The sequence below is a fragment of the Pelophylax lessonae genome (genome assembly GCF_965119305.1).
Source record: "Pelophylax lessonae genome assembly, chromosome: 10".
Classification (NCBI taxonomy): domain Eukaryota; kingdom Metazoa; phylum Chordata; class Amphibia; order Anura; family Ranidae; genus Pelophylax; species Pelophylax lessonae.
The window spans coordinates 133,236,543-133,253,521 of NC_138777.1; the positions used below are offsets into that span (position 1 = coordinate 133,236,543).

The 16,979-nt window shown below is 43.4% G+C and overlaps 1 protein-coding gene across 7 annotated transcripts in view; it reads left to right on the forward strand.

Moving 5' to 3' along the window:
- Nucleotides 1-16,979, forward strand: part of NRXN2 (neurexin 2) — a 2,537,771-nt gene that overhangs the window by 523,334 nt on the left and 1,997,458 nt on the right. For all 7 annotated transcript variants that reach the window (XM_082270633.1, XM_082270634.1, XM_082270627.1 and 4 more), the window contains exon 3: nt 7,873-8,174. In XM_082270633.1, coding sequence (XP_082126759.1) covers nt 7,873-8,174 — 302 coding nt within the window. The remainder of the gene's footprint in view (nt 1-7,872; nt 8,175-16,979) is intronic.

Sequence of the window (16,979 nt, forward strand, 5' to 3'; positions counted from 1 at the left end):
TCCTGATCCGATTCCAACAATGGCTGCACATCGCAAAGGTCTTGTGATGGATAGGAAAATAATTCCAGTGACTCAAGCGGAGGGTATGTGGTGGTTGGGGGTGCACACAGCAGAGAGTGAAGAGGGTGCAGATAGAGAGGATGAGGAGGGTGCAGAAGAGGAAGGCTGAGTGAGCCACTCATCCAAGTCTGGTGCGTCCTTTGACGTAATTGCATGCAGCTTTTGAAACTTCACAGTGTGGCTCCTGCCTACTGCTCCTGCCCTACCCCTACCACCCCTGCGTACGTCTCTGCCTCTTCCTCTGCCTGTCATGTTTTTAAATTACCCTGTGACAAAAGTCTCTAGAGAATCTCAGTATATCTGGAAAAAGGTAGATAACACTCGCTTCAATCTGTGGTATTGGGGGCCACAGGTTTATCACACCAGTTCTACAAATAATTGGTCAGTATCTGTTGTCACTGTGTGTAGCACAGTCAACACAGCAAGAGGGGAAAAAATTTTTGCAGGACTAAAATACACTCTTAGAAAAGAATACTGTTAAATAACACCCCACTTCAATATGTGGTATTGGGGGGCCACTGGTTTATCACACCAGTTCTTGAAAAAATTGGCCAGGGAGTTTGGCACTGTGTGTATTAGAATTAACTCAGCAAAAGAGGCAATATTGTTGCAAGACACAAATACACTTGTAAAAGTATACTCAGATAACACCCCACTTCAATATGTGGTATTGGGGGGGGCACTGGTCTATCACACCAGTTCTTGAAAATATTGGCCTGGGAGTTTGGCACTGTGTGTATTAGAATTAACTCAGCAAAAGAGGCAATATTGTTGCAGGACACAAATACACTTGTAAAAGTATACTCAGATAACACCCCACTTCAATATGTGGTATTGGGGGGCCACTGGTCTATCACACCAGTTGTTCAAAAAATTGGCTAGGGAGTTTGGCACTGTTTTTAGTATTGCTGCAGCAACGCTCAGTTACCACGCCTGTCACAATGCTGCACAGTGCACAATAATACTACTAATCCACTATAATATGCTATCTACAAAGTATATTATACTGTGGATTACCCTCCCCCTTTTTAGTACACTGCACAGCAATACCAAAAAATTTGCAGCCCTTTAAATTACTTTTGTGGACATTAACAGAGCGATTTGTGTGACTGCTGCCGATCTCTAACTGCCCCTAAAGCACCGACTGGATACCTGCCCCTAATCTGAAAAGAGACTGGACCTATACTGATATACCAGCCCTTTAAATGACTTTTGTGGATATTAACCACTTTACCACCGGAGGATTTTGCTGTCTTACGTCCAGGCCACTTTTTGCGATTCGGCGCTGTGCGACTTTAACTGATAATTGCGCGGTCGTGCGACGCCGTACCCAAATGAAATTTACGTCCTTTTTTTCCCACAAACAGAGCTTTCTTTTGGTGGTATTTGATCACCTGTGTGATTTTTACTTTTTGCGCTATAAACAAAAAAATAGCGTTTATTTTGAAAAAATAACAATATTTTTAACATTTTTTTATATGAAATTCCCCCCCCAAAAAATGTAAAAATCTAAATATTTTTAAATTTTTGGCCAATTTGTTTTCTGCTACCTATGTTTGGTAAAAAAAATCACAATAAGCGTATTTTGATTTGTTTGTGCAAAAGTTATTGCGTTTACTAACTAAGGGAAAGATTTCTGTCATTTTTGGTGTTTTTTTTTTTAACGAGTAATGGCGGCGATCTGCAATTTTTTTGCTGGACTGCGACATTGCTGCGGACAGCTCGGACCCTTGATTGACATTTTTGACACTTTTGGGGTTACCAGTGACATTACTACAGTAATCAGTGCTATAAATATGCACTGTTACTGTAAAAATGACACTGGCAGGGAAGGAGTTCATTTTATTGGAGAGGGAGGGGTTAATGTATGCCTGGTGCTTACTAACGTGTGTAGGGGAGGTGACTGAGTGACACAGGGACAGATCGCATGTTCAGCTATGCTGAACCCTGCAATCTGTCACTGTTTGTCACTTAGGAGATCCGCCCGCTCTGTTTACACAAGCGGGCGGATCTCCAAACTCGATTCCACGATGATCGGGGAAGAGCGGCGGCGATCGCCGCCGCTCCTCCCCTGGCCCGACTCCCGATGTGACTGAAAACAGCAGGAGCGCGCCTCCGGCGGCGTGCGAGCGCCGCCTACAGGGGGAGGAGTCCAGCAACGTAGGTCTACGTCGCTGGACGGAATCGAGCCACTTTGCCGCAGTACAGTCCCAGTGACTGGTCGGCAAGTGGTTAACAGAGCGATTTGTGTGACTGCAGCCGATCTCTCTAACTGCCCCTAAAGCACAGACTGGATACCTGTCCCTAACCTGAAAAGAGACTGGACCTATACCGAAATACCAGCCCTGAAAAGGACTTTTGTGGACATTAACAGAGCGGTTTGTGTGACTGCTGCCGATCTCTAACTGCTCCTAAAGCACCGACTGGTTACCTGCCCCTAACCTGAAAAGATACTAGTAGACCTATACCGAAATACCAGCCCTTAAAAGGACTTTTGTGGATCTTCACAGAGCTATTTGTGTCTGGCAATCTCTCCCTCATGAGCACAGGCAACCTCTCCGTAGTCTGGCAAAAAGCAGAATGTGAAATGGCCGACAGCTCAGGTCTATTTAAAGGGTAGGGGGCATGTCCATGTGCTGAAATGTTTCAATTGGCTGTCCCGTTCCACCTGATGGCTGTGTCATGGGTCAAAGTGCTCCCCAATGTAAACTAATATGGCCACCGCGAACAACGCCATGTGTTCGCAAATTTGGCGGGTAGCGAACAAGCTAAATTTGCCGCGAACTGACTGCCGGGCAAACCGCAAGGCCATCTCTAATTGGGAGCTATTTTCACTTCTTGGTGTTACTTCAACTGGGATTTCAGGAGAAGCTGCATGGATCTCTCTCATAGAGAATATAGGATCCGTTACAGAGTGACCATCACCTTCTCACCCTGGGCCTCCGGAACTGCCGCAGGTGTGGGGCAGTGAACCCTCTGTCCAGTTGTCAGTGCTTTGGCTGGAGAAGCTTCTTGTAACTCCACAGATGCTGCTGACAGGAAATCCCATGTCCCTGTCAGTGGTGTAGGAGAAAGGCCGGCTGCCTCTTCTCTTAGGTAGGCTGAAGCTGCTGTTGGTGTTAGGCAGAGCTCAGTGATGTTTGGCCTTGATGCCAGCTCTTCTGCTGGAGGCTCACCAGGTTGTTCTTCCCCAGCAGAAGAGTCTATTCAAATTCTAGTCTCTGGAATTGCTGAAAGTCCAGGGCACGAGCTGGTGGCCCTTGGGCCCAGTGCCAACACTTTAGCAGGTGACTTATCATCCATAACATCTTCTGATGAAAATTAATTAAATCCATACTTTCTGTGATCCATGGCTGGGGAATGAGGATGGCTTCCTCTTCTCCAGAACCCTTGAACTTCAGCTGGAAAGATGAGTCGGCTGCTCCATCGTACTTTTATCCAGCTGCTGGACAGATGCATTCCTCTATCCAAGATCATCCTGTGCAGAAACAGGTTCATCAAGGTCAGTCAACACTTGCTGCATCCGCCATAAGAGCTCCGCTTCCATAGCTGCGGGTGCAGGTGAGCAAAGCACTCTGTTACTGTGCCACATTGTCGACTCTTCAGCCAGGATTTCTGGACAGTCAACTGGTACTTCTGTGTATTCCCAGGCAAGGGGAGCCCAGCCCTGGCACTGAGCAGAGTCTAGCAGCCATCTGTAGGCAATCTCCAGCTCCCATTCCTAAACAACCAGAAACTCCTTCCAGTATGCCCAGAATACTTCATGGATGTTTAGGATCTCTTCTCTGTAATCCAAAATTTACTCTAACCGCCACTCCAAATCGCTCCCAAAGTTAGGGTCCCCTGACAGCTTCCCGTACAACAGTCCCAGGCCACTGTAGCCAAAGCCTTCCGTTGGGGGTAGGAGAAGAAAAGCAGCGCCACCTAAGTGTAGATTAAAAGGTTATTCATTACATAAAAACAATGTAGTAACTCACACAGAGGAAATAGTTGATCAGCAAATGGTGATAGTTCATCTGCAACACTATAGGGATGTTAGGGAAGTACACTGTGGCGGCCGTGGTCCTGGCTGTGCCGGTGGAGTCCAACACTTCCTGCCCCCTGAGTCCCTCAGCTATAAAACTCCAAGTCTGACACACAAATCAGCATCGCCTGAGGAAGGAGCATGCATGCTCCGAACGCGAGCACCCCCCTGCCACTATTGGATGTAAGCCTGGATACTGAACGCTGCCAGAAACACAGGAAGTGTCGGACTCCACCGGCACAGCCGGTAATAAATAACCTTTTAATCTTTTAATCTACACTTTTAATCTACACTGAGGTGGCGCTGCTCTTCTTTTCCTATCCCCTTTTTGTCTGTTGCAGAGTCCTTCTAGCTCTGTATGAAGCCTGCAGCCACCTTCACCATCCATCTTCACTAACCCCAGGGATTGAACTATCCTGCATACCTCCATAAAATACTACCTACAGCCACAGTTTCATAAGATCAAATGTACTTGACTCTTTTACTGGCGTAGGTCGAACATTGTGTATATAAAGCCTTTCGTTTGGCTGTCATCTGCTGTTCTAGGGCATGCTTGAGATACATGCCACTGGGGGGCAATATAGCTCTCTTCCAAACGCATCTCTGCCCAGACCAGCCTGCTTAACTCAGCTGTCTACTCCTTGTGCAGTTTATCTCCCAAAAACAGCACCTACAATCCATGCTGCGATGGGGGGGGGGGGGGGGGGGAGGATTTTTCCCTGCTGTCGCTGCTCATGGGCTAGCGTTTCCTTCCATAGTTCCAAGCAGATTGAATCATACCATCCTAGCAAGACCTGCTCTGACACTGGTCCCCTGTGCTGTATCCGCATCTCTCGAAACCTCTTTCTGAATTCCTCTTCCATGGTGGCTGGCATCTGTACCTCCCCTCTTCTGCTATCCGGACTTTGGATCCCAGTGGAGGTTTGGATGTCCCAGACTGCAGGAAGCATCCCACTGCTGCCACCAATATAATGGTATCGCAACCCCACAATGTGTTTGTGGGCTTCCTTCAGAATACCACTTCCTCAAGTCTGAACATAGATATCAGATATTACAGCCACCCTACATACAAAGCTAGCTGACAACTTAGCTTGTGTATGTTCTGGAACATTTATTGAACAGACTCACACACAATATATACCCCACCAGGTCAGGTGCCTGATTACATTATCCTATGCAGATGAAATTATGTACAGAAATATAATTAACCTGAGCTATTTACCATGCCATCTGGACAGAAACAATAGGTTAGTTAATTATCAATTTAAAATGGGACAGACATGCTTAACAGAAAACACATTACACTTAATACACAGACAATAGCAGGTGACCAACAGTAACAGACTGTCCGTCTCCTACATTGAAGAACATGGAACAGAGTCCAATGTGACCAGCTCTTTCAATGAACATGTTCAGAATCAAACAAGCCAGTAATAGTCTTCATATATTTCTTGAGCTATATGGTTGATAAATATTACTGCCCCATGTGAAGTAATCCAAACCATATTCTCAGTGTCCATTAAGTAGCTGTCTATCATTTCCTTGGTTCCCCTGTGCCCCTAATAGACACAAGGTGACTTACACATAAGAGGGGCCTAGGGGGCTGAGGGAGCGATTTCCCCAACTTCTTTAAGGTAAGCTGTGTTCCACGGGCCCCCCAACGAAAGTGACTCCTGACACAGATATCATGTTGGAATACTGCCCTGCGGCTCAGTCTCCAAAGGGAGGAGATCATGCTCTGATTCAGTATGTCACAGTACATGTTGGCACTCATGGTTCCCTCAATGAACTGTAGCTCCTCAGTGCTGGCAGCACTCATAAAGCCCCATACCATGACACTCCCACCACCATGCTTGAGTGTAGGCAAGACACATTTATCTTAGTACTCCTCACATGGTTGCCACCACACATGCTTGACACCATCTGAACCAAATACATTTATCTTGGTCTCATCAGACCACAGGACATGGTTCCAGTAAGTCATGTCCTTAGTCTGATTGTCTTCAGCAAACTGCTTGTGGGCTTTCTTGTGCATTATCTTTAGAAGAGGCTTCCTTTTGGGACGACAGCCATGCAGAACAATTTAATGCAGTGTGCGGCATATGGTCTGAGAATTGACAGGCTGACCCCCCATCCCTTCAACCTCTGCAGCAATGCTGGCAGCACTCATATGTCTATTTTCCAAAGACAACCTCTGGATATATTGCAGAGCACATGCTCTCAACCCCTTTGGTCAACCATGACGAGGCCTAATTTGAGCGGAACCTGTCCTGTTAAACCGCTGTATGGTCTTGGCCACCCTGCTGAAGCTCAGTTTCAGGGTCATGGCAATCTTTTTATAGCCTAGGCCATCTTTATGTAGAGCAGCAATTTTTTTTTCAGATCCTCAGAAAGTTCTTTGCCATGAGGTGCCATGTTAAACTTCCAGTGACCAGTAGGAAAACGTGAGAGCCATAACACCAAATTTACCACACCTGCTTTCCATTCACATCTGATACCTTATAACACTAACGAGTCACATGGCACCAGGGAGGGAAAATGGCTAATTGGGCCCAATTTTCAAATTTTCCCTTAGGGGTGTACATACCTTTGTTGCCAGCGGTTTAGACATTAATGGCTGTGTGTTGAGTTATTTTGAGGGGACAGTAAATATATACTGTTATACAAGCTGTACACTCACTACTTTACATTGTAGTAAAGTGTAATTTCTTCAGTGTTGTCAAATGAAAAGATATACTAAAATATTTACAAAAATGTTAGGGTGTACTCACTTTTGTGAGATACTGTATGTCACCTGATCTTATAGACATAAGAATGTTTGATGTATGTATACTGATCTCCTTTTGTATATGATTTCCTTATGTAGAAATTGTGTGTATGGTACTGAGCTCCTGAAGAAGCACAGATTGGAAGTAAAACATGTCGAGCTGACTGTACCCCAATATCGGACTCGTTGCCATGATATTGGTTTCCTACTAATATTGATATACAGAAACTCCCTGGCTAAGGGACTATGGTTTACAATAAAATATTTGGGGCAATTGTATCCAATATCTAGGACATAGGTCCACTTGTGAACCAATATTTTGAGTGCATTTGTCTTTTCAAAAATAATTATTTTTAAAGATACCGAAATAAAAAAATGTATCAATTTTTAAATAAAATGAAGTCTTCGGTGAGGTTGTGTTGTGCCATCAAAGACCATGTTCCTACGCACTTTTTGTATTTATTCTCAGTAAGAGCTATGAAATTGTAGCATAGACTCCCTCAAGAGGTGGTTATGGCCAGCTCTGTAGATTGTTATTGGAAAGGCCTGGATTATTTCCTAGATACACATAATATAACTGGATACTAATATTTATAGGTAAATGTGATCCAGGGAACATCCAATTGCCTCTTGATGAATCAGAAATATTTTTTTCCCTCTGCTGGAGTAAATTGGATAATGCTTTATTGGGGATTGTATAAAAAAAAAATTCCCACTTATTGATTGAACTAGGTGGACTTGTGTCTTTTTTCAACCTGACTAACCATGTTATTCGATTGAATATTGTGATTGCATGTTTGCAGGATGCAGTAATCATAAAATAATGTATTTCTGGCCTTGCTCTTTACTGCTTTTTGTTATTTTTTAGTTTGTGTTTCATGTTCTTCCATCTATGTTTCTGTATTTTTTTCTAGATTTATTTTTAGTTGGCTTGTAAATGTACAGTTTCTGCTCCTCACAAACTGCTTTATTTTTGGACGCAGAATGTATTTCTTTTACATTGCTGTTCGATGTATTCTAGGAAAGGAAGAATATGCAGCGACATTCAGAGGAAATGAATTTTTCTGCTACGACTTGTCCCACAGCCCTATCCAGAGTAGTGCAGATGAAATTACACTCTCCTTTAGAACCCTGCAGAGGAATGGACTAATGCTCCATACAGGAAAATCAGCAGACTATGTCAACCTTTCACTAAAAAGTGGTGCAGTATGGTTGGTCATCAACCTTGGATCAGGCGCGTTTGAAGCTCTAGTGGAACCGGTGAATGGAAAGTTTAATGACAACAACTGGCATGACGTCCGTGTCACCAGGAATCTACGGCAGGTATGTCTTAAATGTCATTTCCATCTATTTTGCACTGTTGAAAATTTTAGGCTTGCTTGGTAGCTCACAGTTTAATAATCGTCTTATGCTATTTTCATTATAAAAACAGTAACATGCATTTAAATAGTTTACACATTTTAGAAATACAATTGTGTGTTGTAATCATATTACAGGAAGTATACAGTCTATAAATTATCAGATACTGACAGATGAATAGCTCTGCACTTTCTGACATTTTAGAATATTTTAGATATAGCATCTTATTTGGTCTTACACATTGGATTTTTCGAGTAAGTAGAAAGTTTCCAGCCCAGTGAACCTGTGTGGAATGCAAATACCCAACTGTATGCCGGTGTTCCGTGAGAATTACCTACCCATGAGAAAAACCTACCCCTCGTCACTTCCAGTTCACGGCACTGTATGTAATGCGGCGGTTACATTAAAATAACTGTGCTGCAATACGAGTCATCTCCGCTCCTGTCCCTGTCACTTCCCTGCTCTCGGCAAGTAAATATAAAAGCGGCGGCGGGTGTATGAAAACCTAAATCACGGAGCCGCCAGCCGCTTTTATATTTACTAGCCCAGATCAGGGAAGTGACAGGGACAGGAGCGGAGATGACTCATATTGCAGCACAGCTGTTTTATGTAACCGCGGCGTGGGTAGGTTTTGTTCACGGTACACCGACATTTTTCCATACTAGTGCGCATGCGCACTAGTCAGCTCCTCAGTTGTCCCATTAGGTATCCGGGGCTGTGAGCATGCGCACTGCTGCGCTGCTCAGCTGTTCCTGGCCGGAAGTGACGAGGGTAAGTTTTTTCTCACGGGGTAGGTAATTCTCACGTTACACCGGAATTTGAAAAATTGTAGTTTCTGTCACTCCTGAGCCCTGCCCTGTTCCCTCCCCACTAGCTATGATTGACAGCAGGGGGAGCTTTGTCCAATGAGGAGAGAGATGGGCGAGAGAGCCTCTGCATTTGTGCACATCGCTGGATTGAGATCGGGCTCAGGTATGTATTTAGAGGGTGTTGCAGGGTGAGCTGCATGCAGAAAGTTTTTTACTTCTGCCTTTACAACTTCAATCCCTTCACTGGAATAAGTGAACTTTTAACTGTTCTAGTAAATAAATCAGTTTGTGTGAGGTCTAAAAGATTGTAAAGTTTTGTAACATATGTAATAGGATGAGAATTTTCTTTACCTGTTTACTTAGGCAAGTCATAAATTGTGCAATTTTTCTTTCCTTCAACAACAGGTTGAAGGAAAGGAAATTGCTTGATTCCCACATCAACACTGACTGAATCCCTCCCGCTGCGCTATTGTGTTCTGCCTCTTTTGTACTGATCTGATTTATTCTGTTCTATTTTTTTCCTAGCCTCTAAAGAGGTCTGGCTAGATAGCTAACATCCCTAAGCACAAAATTAAAGTGGAATTCCAGGCAAAACCTTAAAAAAATGTAAAATTGCTCCCATTCTTCTTAACACCTATGCTGACTAACTCATGTAAGAAAAAAAAAAAAAAAAAGTATAGACTTACCTAATATCAGGCTGCTGTGGTCCAGTCTGTGACTGAACAGTGACAGAAAAAGGAGCAAATTGATATGCTCATTTTCATTCTCACTCTGTTGTTACCACTGATCAGCATAGTCCTTGCACAGTCTGTACTGCTTTTTCCCTCCCATTCAAAGCTCTATTGTACAGGGAATGCAAGAGGCTGATAAATAACTAAAGCTGATGATTCATGAATTAAAATTTGGCCGATTCCGCAAGGACCAGCTGAATTTTAATCATGGTATGGGCAGGCTAGTTTTACACAGGTCAATCTATCGATAAACTTGCGTACAACCAGCTTATCTCGTTTTTCCCAAATGATCAGTTCCCCTATGGTCTATAGCCAGCAACACTGATCATTGTATTTTGACAGACTCCCCACCATCAGAATACAATATCAACAGTGGGATGGATTCCCACACCCCTAGACTGTGTAAATAGGGAAATTGGCTTTTTTTTTTTGTTCAACCTGCTGGTTGAATTAACAAAAATGAATCATGTATGGCCAGCCTAAGTTAAATTTGCTAACTGTGTTAAAAAAACAAATGGAAAAAAACAGAGCTGCATTATTTTGTGTCTTTTATCTGTCTGGAGTTCAGCTTTAGGGCCCTTTCACACATGTCAGCTGGACTCCATTTTTCTCAGCGGGAGATCAATCCGCTGATCCCCCGCTGAGCAGGATGACAGCTGTGTCTCAGCGCTGTGTGCGTAGACACAGCTGTCAATTCCCCATGCATCTCTATGTGGGAATCGGAGGGGAACGGATCGTCTGTCCGTTCTCATCCGATCCCATCCGATCCGCTGGACGGATGGAAAATAGAGTTTCCATCCGTCCAGATTTGACGGATCGGATCGGATGTCATCGGACATGTCTCCGCTGACATCCGATGCCCCATAGAGATGCATGGGGTGACCGTTCAGATCCGCCAAAAAAACTGACAGGCGGATCTGAACGGTCCACCTTTGTGAAAGGGGCCTTAAGGAACAGCAATGGCAACAGTATTGTTTGCAAAGTTTGCGTTGTTGCATTTATTTTGTTTAAATATGTAATTTTTATGTCAGTTTAATGGATAAAAACTAAATAAAAATAAATAATAACATAGAAAACTCTAACCTCTTGCATGATGGTCTGGAGTTTTTTTTAACTTGAAACCCTTACACATTATTAAGTTTATCCCTATGGGATGGATAATGGTGCAATTGAAATGGGCACCTAGGTATAAAGGCATTCAAACTGATTTCCAGGCAAACTGCTAACAGATGAAATACATATAGGAGACCAGTTTTACATGCCAAATGGTTGTTTCTGTCCACACAGTCCTGAGATTTATACAGCTCTGCCACACAGCACAGTCCAATTATGACAGGGCCGGAAACTTGGTTTTTCATTTGCTGTTGTTTAGTAACACTAACAGATCCTTTCCCTACAGTGGCCTGGGATTGGACATTCAAATGAGAAACAGTAGACTGATCAGCTCATCTCACTGTCACTCTGCTCACTCTGCTATTAATATATTCTGTGTTAGCATATGCACACTGCAACACAATTAACTATGCTGCCCCTTTCTCTCCCAGTCTAGACTCTGCTCTATTGGGAAATACAGGAAGCTGATACTAGGTCAAATTTGGGCATGTAATGTTTTGCTAATGAATACATGACTACAATAATTTGTTTCTTTTTATCTGCCTGGAGTTCAGCTTATGATCCAAAGTGTTTTATTTTGCTTGGTAAAACGAATCCTATGCATAATAAAAAACATTTGCATAGATGAGTTGCATTAAAGTCAACTCCCTGAACTGTGGGCATTATTTTAATTGCGCTTGTTATCTCCTAAAAACATTTTCATTACTGTTTTCAGCTCATATATAAATATCACATAATGTGTGTTAAGTTATTATTTTAACAATAAAAAGTTATCTTATCTACATCAAAAACGCATAAACTATTGCAGGTCAGAACTAGGTATATTTTCCTGAGAGTTACCTGGAGAATGCCAATACTGACTTCCTTTCCTCCAAATGCTAGTTGCCTGGTTGTTTTGCTGACTCTCTTAATTCAGTACTTTTAGTTACTAACCCACAGAAAATAAATATGCAGATAAGCACTTCTGACTAAGAATGAAATAATCTGCTTAGGTTTGGTTTATGAGGGGGGGGGTCTTGAAAACCTGTTTGAAATCAGTAAACCCTGACTTTAGCATCAAGCGCCATTTGTGTCTTTAGGCCGAAAATGTTAATACCCAATTATGGCCATTTTCAAGGCTAACAGGCAAGCTATTTTACAGAAAGGGCATGAGGAGCTGGGCATTGCTATGAAGGACAATTAACAAAGACATTTTTTTGTAATAGCCTAAAGTGTGGAAAGGGGTCCTTTTTAATGTGACATAAAGGGCGGATTAGGACCAGTCCTCACAAAACAAAAGAGGTTCCCTAGGAGGGGGGTAAGTCTTAATACAATAAACAACAAAAGTTATTTTGCCTCCAGGCTGTTTGTGAATTTTCACTGGGTTTGTTGCAAACATGCTGCATCACTGTATGCAGCCTTTCGAGGGAAAGACAGGTCAGTGCCATCTTAAAGCGGAGTTCCGGGCACAAAATCGATATTTTTTTTTGTGCCCCTCCGCTAGTTAGACATCACCTGAAAAGGAATTGGATAGTTAGGTTTTTTTTTTTTGTTTACTCACCTTGTAAATGAAGATCGTAAATACTCACCTCAGAGTACTTCCTCCCTCAGCGCCGCGGCTCCGCTGTCACTTCCTGTCTCGCGATGATTCCTGGGAGCTGAACGTCATAGCTCCCAGGAATCAATGCGACGGCACCGGTCCCGCTCGTCACTTCCGGGCGAGGCCGGAAGTGACGAGAGGGGCCGGTGCGGGCGCATTCTGGGACAAGAAGACGCGGAAGAAGACACAGAAGAGGACCGCGCCGGCTTCAGCTGCCCACAAGAGAGATGGAAACGCTGTGGAAGAAATTTTATAAGTAAGTATTTCTTCTAAAAGGTAAGTGCGAACTGGGACAGATCAGAGGCTAGCCATTGTGGAATGTGCTAGCCCTGACTGTCCCGGGGGTATGTTCAGTGAAAAATTACTTCTGTGCCCGGAACTCCGCTTTAAGAGCATTAAAAGGCCCCGGGCAATGCAGTGCACTGGGGCCCTGCCTACACAATCACCCACGAGAATAAAAATGCCAATTATCAATAAGGCTATATTTATTGGTACAGCAGTGACAGGCTAATGACAGCTTCCAAGTTCAGCATCTGGGTCTGGTGAAAACACACACAGACGGGAGTCAGACTCAACTGTCCTGCTTGTACCTGTTCAGGCATTCCTGCAGTTGTAGGCTTCCCGTCCATGGCCCAAGCGGCCTGACAGCAGCGCAGGGCCAACAGGTGGTTGCCACCTGCTAAGTTCAGCGGCGGGATGCACATGGGAATCAGGACTAATGTTTGGCTGAGGCTGGGCAGGTGGGCCCCCCCAGGCAAGTGGGGCCCCAGGGCAACTGCCCAGCATGCCCATTCAGTATGATGGCCCTAAGACAGGTTATGTGCCAGATGGCTGAAAAGGTGTGGTCAGTGCTTAATCCCCTATCCATTGCCAGAGATCTATAACCGCAACAAGTTTATTTTACAAAAAACAACCAAGGAAGAAATACTCCATCCACAATTCTTTCCTGGACTGGCAGTGTGTCACAGTGTGTAATTGATTTTTTAAAATGTATTATACATTTAGTAAAATATTCCAGCAGTAGTAGCAGATCTTAAAGCCATTGGAAGTCCTCAACTTTGTACAACTGGACAATGTGTAAAGACGTACCTTTTCCAAAAATCTCCCAATAATCCTGCATACCATGCTGGTCCTCCTGATCTTGGTGGACTTCTGGTGACTCAAGCAGCTGCCCTGCTCATGCCCTGGCTCCCATCAGCTACGAGCTCCTTGGGCTTCTCCTCCTGAATCCCTATTAGCCACAGGCACTTGCTTATCTGGCATTCCCATCTTTTTTTATGTCTTTGGGCATCCTATTGCCAGAATCATGTCAAGGTTAAGTCCTCTGAGCCTTCTGAACCTATTTACCTGATATCTTTTCCAGGGACCGTAGTTCCCAGTTTAACTTTGTGAATAGCTGAAAGCTTTATTTCCAATTTACTCTCCATTTTTCATTTTTTTGAGCAACAGTAGGTTCGAATCATCTTTATTTTGCAGGGTGATCCCCATTTAGTCTGTATCTGTTTGATCCAGCTTTGACCAATTTTAAAATTTTCTTGGCTCTTGGCATGCTTTGTGATGACCCAGATCAGGTGTACAAAACCAAGTCTAGCCTATGGGCTCTCAGGCAAGGCAAAAAGCGCTACCAAGCAATACTGCCCAGAATTCCATATGTGGGTTCCAAAATCGGGTTAAAACCCTGTTCTACAAATTGTGTTTCTCTCTTATTCTCTTACAACTGGGTTCGTCAGCAACATCTGTTGTCATCAGGGGTCACAATGTTGAAACACGCTGGGCATGTATAATTTTATGGCGTATCATTTTATGCATGTAAGTGTATTTTTAACTGACTTTTAATAAAATTTGAATCCATTATACTATGAGAGGTTCCTTTACATCTTTCCTTTGCAAGCCAACTACAAACAGGATCTCCTAAAGGCACAGTAGCATTTTACAGGAGATGGTGGCATTCAGTTGTCCACATGTTCAGGTATTGTTGGTGGATCAAGTATATGATATCTGTTTGGAGAAAAAACCTGCAGGAGATACTATAAGCAATGCCGACCTTGCTTTAAAAAAGAGGTCTTATATTTCTGGTGAGTGCGGTGTGTTTCTATCTGGCAGAAAAAGAAGAGCACTGTTTTTTTCATGGATTTCACTTTTTTGTTTCAACACATTTTTTCATCACTTCTGGAATTTTTTTTTTGCACCAAACACTTTACAGGATTTGGACTGTTTTTCATGAACTTTATTACAAATGTGTTTATTAGTTATTAAGGTATATTTGTTTTTTATGAGCATTGTCTAGTCTTCAAATATTTCCTGTGTACAAAAGTACATACAATAGATGTTTGTGCTAGGGACCGCAGTCTACAGGTTTAACACTGTCACCCCCTCCTTCAGGAGTCTTCTGGCCTTATAAAAAAATATCAAAGAGTTTATTGACAGTAAACTGTAAACTAAATATACATTACCATTACAAAATGCGACATAACACCATTTATTAACTACATTGCTAACCCTTACAGCATTGAAGGAAAAAATAAAATCCCACTCGTTTACTAAACCCTAGATGCACATATAATCTCAGGGAGAGGAGAGGGTGTAGTGGACAAGTCCACCTGGCCCATTAGCAAACACTAAAAAGATATCCCCAGCCAGACAGGGAAGAACATTGTCCCAATTTTGAAACAGATCTGAGATATAAATATATAAAATATAAAAAAAAAGTTTGACCCGCAGAATATATTTTAAAGAAGGAAGAGAAAAAACTAGAGAAATGAAAGGAAAAAGGGGGGAACAGTAAAGAAAAAAAAAAGAAAAAAATTACCCAGCACTAAACCCCATACTAAGAGGTGTGAGTCTTACCCTAATATCCAGAACCAGTAGTATATCATATCTCCTAACTCCTTAACCAAATCTCTAAAAAAGGAAGAAATGAAAAAAGGACCAAGGCTAAATTATATCCCCAAAAAGGAAAAATGATAACTCCTATTTATTACATTATTCATTAAAAATTCCCAAAAGGCACCCAACCCTATACACAGCCACATTCACATATCTAAAGGCAAGTGTAGAAGGGGAAGAGAACAAGGGCTGCAAGCCAGTGATAGAAAAAAAGAAGAGGGGGCCACATAGAGGAGGGTGATTGTACCAGTCATTATCCATGTTGAGCACATGTACACTGCATCCAAAATGGAGAACATGGCACCCAGCCCACCGCCAGTGGCTTATATGGTGTACTCAATTGGATTCCCCAGAAGCCACACGCCACCCGCAGGTAGATCCAGGCTAGAGGCAATGTCTCAGTGAGGCCGCAGACAGCAGGAGCTTGTTGAGCTGAGCGGAGCCTAATCCTCTGCAGCCAGTGTCCCAGCCCCCACACCTGCAGCTTATATGCCGGTAACCCAGGCTTCAACACAGCCGTGCAATAGCGCTAAGCGGTCAGAGATCACTGCATACTTTTTGAGACGCCCGACGGCTTCACAGGGCTCCACAGCCTCCGCCTCCAATATGGCGCCGACGGGTCCTTTGGCTACGGGCCCCGCCACTATGGCTTCACAGCAGCAGCCGGAAAAATCATCTAAAGCAAATTCTGATCGGTCAGGAGAATCCTCTCCCTCCACACAGGACCCTACCGCCGGGGAGCTGGCTATGGTGGAGCAAGAGACTACACAGGTCCAAGCAGTACCCCAGCTTCTACCAGTCACAGAATGGAAGGAGTTTGTTTCTCGCATTCCAACCAAGCAAGATATTGCAGATATGGCGTCCACAATCGTGAGTAACCTGAAAGGGGAAATTGACTCAGTTAAACAAGAAGTGGACCAGGTAGACGCCAGGGTCGGCCGGGTGGAGGAGGTTCAATCCCTAACAAACTCTATAATCAATGACTTAAAAAAATCACAATTGATATTACAGAAACAGATTACATCTGAAGCAAGATGACTGTGAAAACCGAAATCGCAGGAATAACATTAGACTTAAAGGGATACCGGAGTCTGTATTGGGTCCTGATCTCAAGGTGTGTGCAATGAAAATTATCAACGGGCTATTGAAGCGTCCACTGACTGAATCTTTTGAAATTGATAGGATTCATAGGATTGGATCCCTATATAAAAAGGCCCTGATAACCCACGGGATGTGTTAATAAGGATACATTTTTTTGCCTTTAAGGAGAAGATTATGAGGTGTGCCTGGAAACAGGGCACTTGTGACTTTGAAGGCTCACAAATACGCCTGATACCTGACCTCTCGCACAGCACTTTACGAATGAGAGCCAAGTTAAAGCCTCTACTGTAGGAAATTCACAGGATAAAGGCAACATATCATTGGGGACACCCTTTTCAGCTGGTGGTAACAAAAGACAAGAAGTCGTTTATCCTGAAGCGGCATGATCAACTGCCAGAACTGTTTGCATTTTTGGAGATCCCTCCTGTACCTGTTCTGGATTGGTTGGGGGTGTTTGGAGGAGAGGACCCTGGAGGCCCTACAGGGAACAGGTTTGTCTCTAATATACAGACCGTAACATATAGACACTCAGAAAATAGGCCCAGAAGAG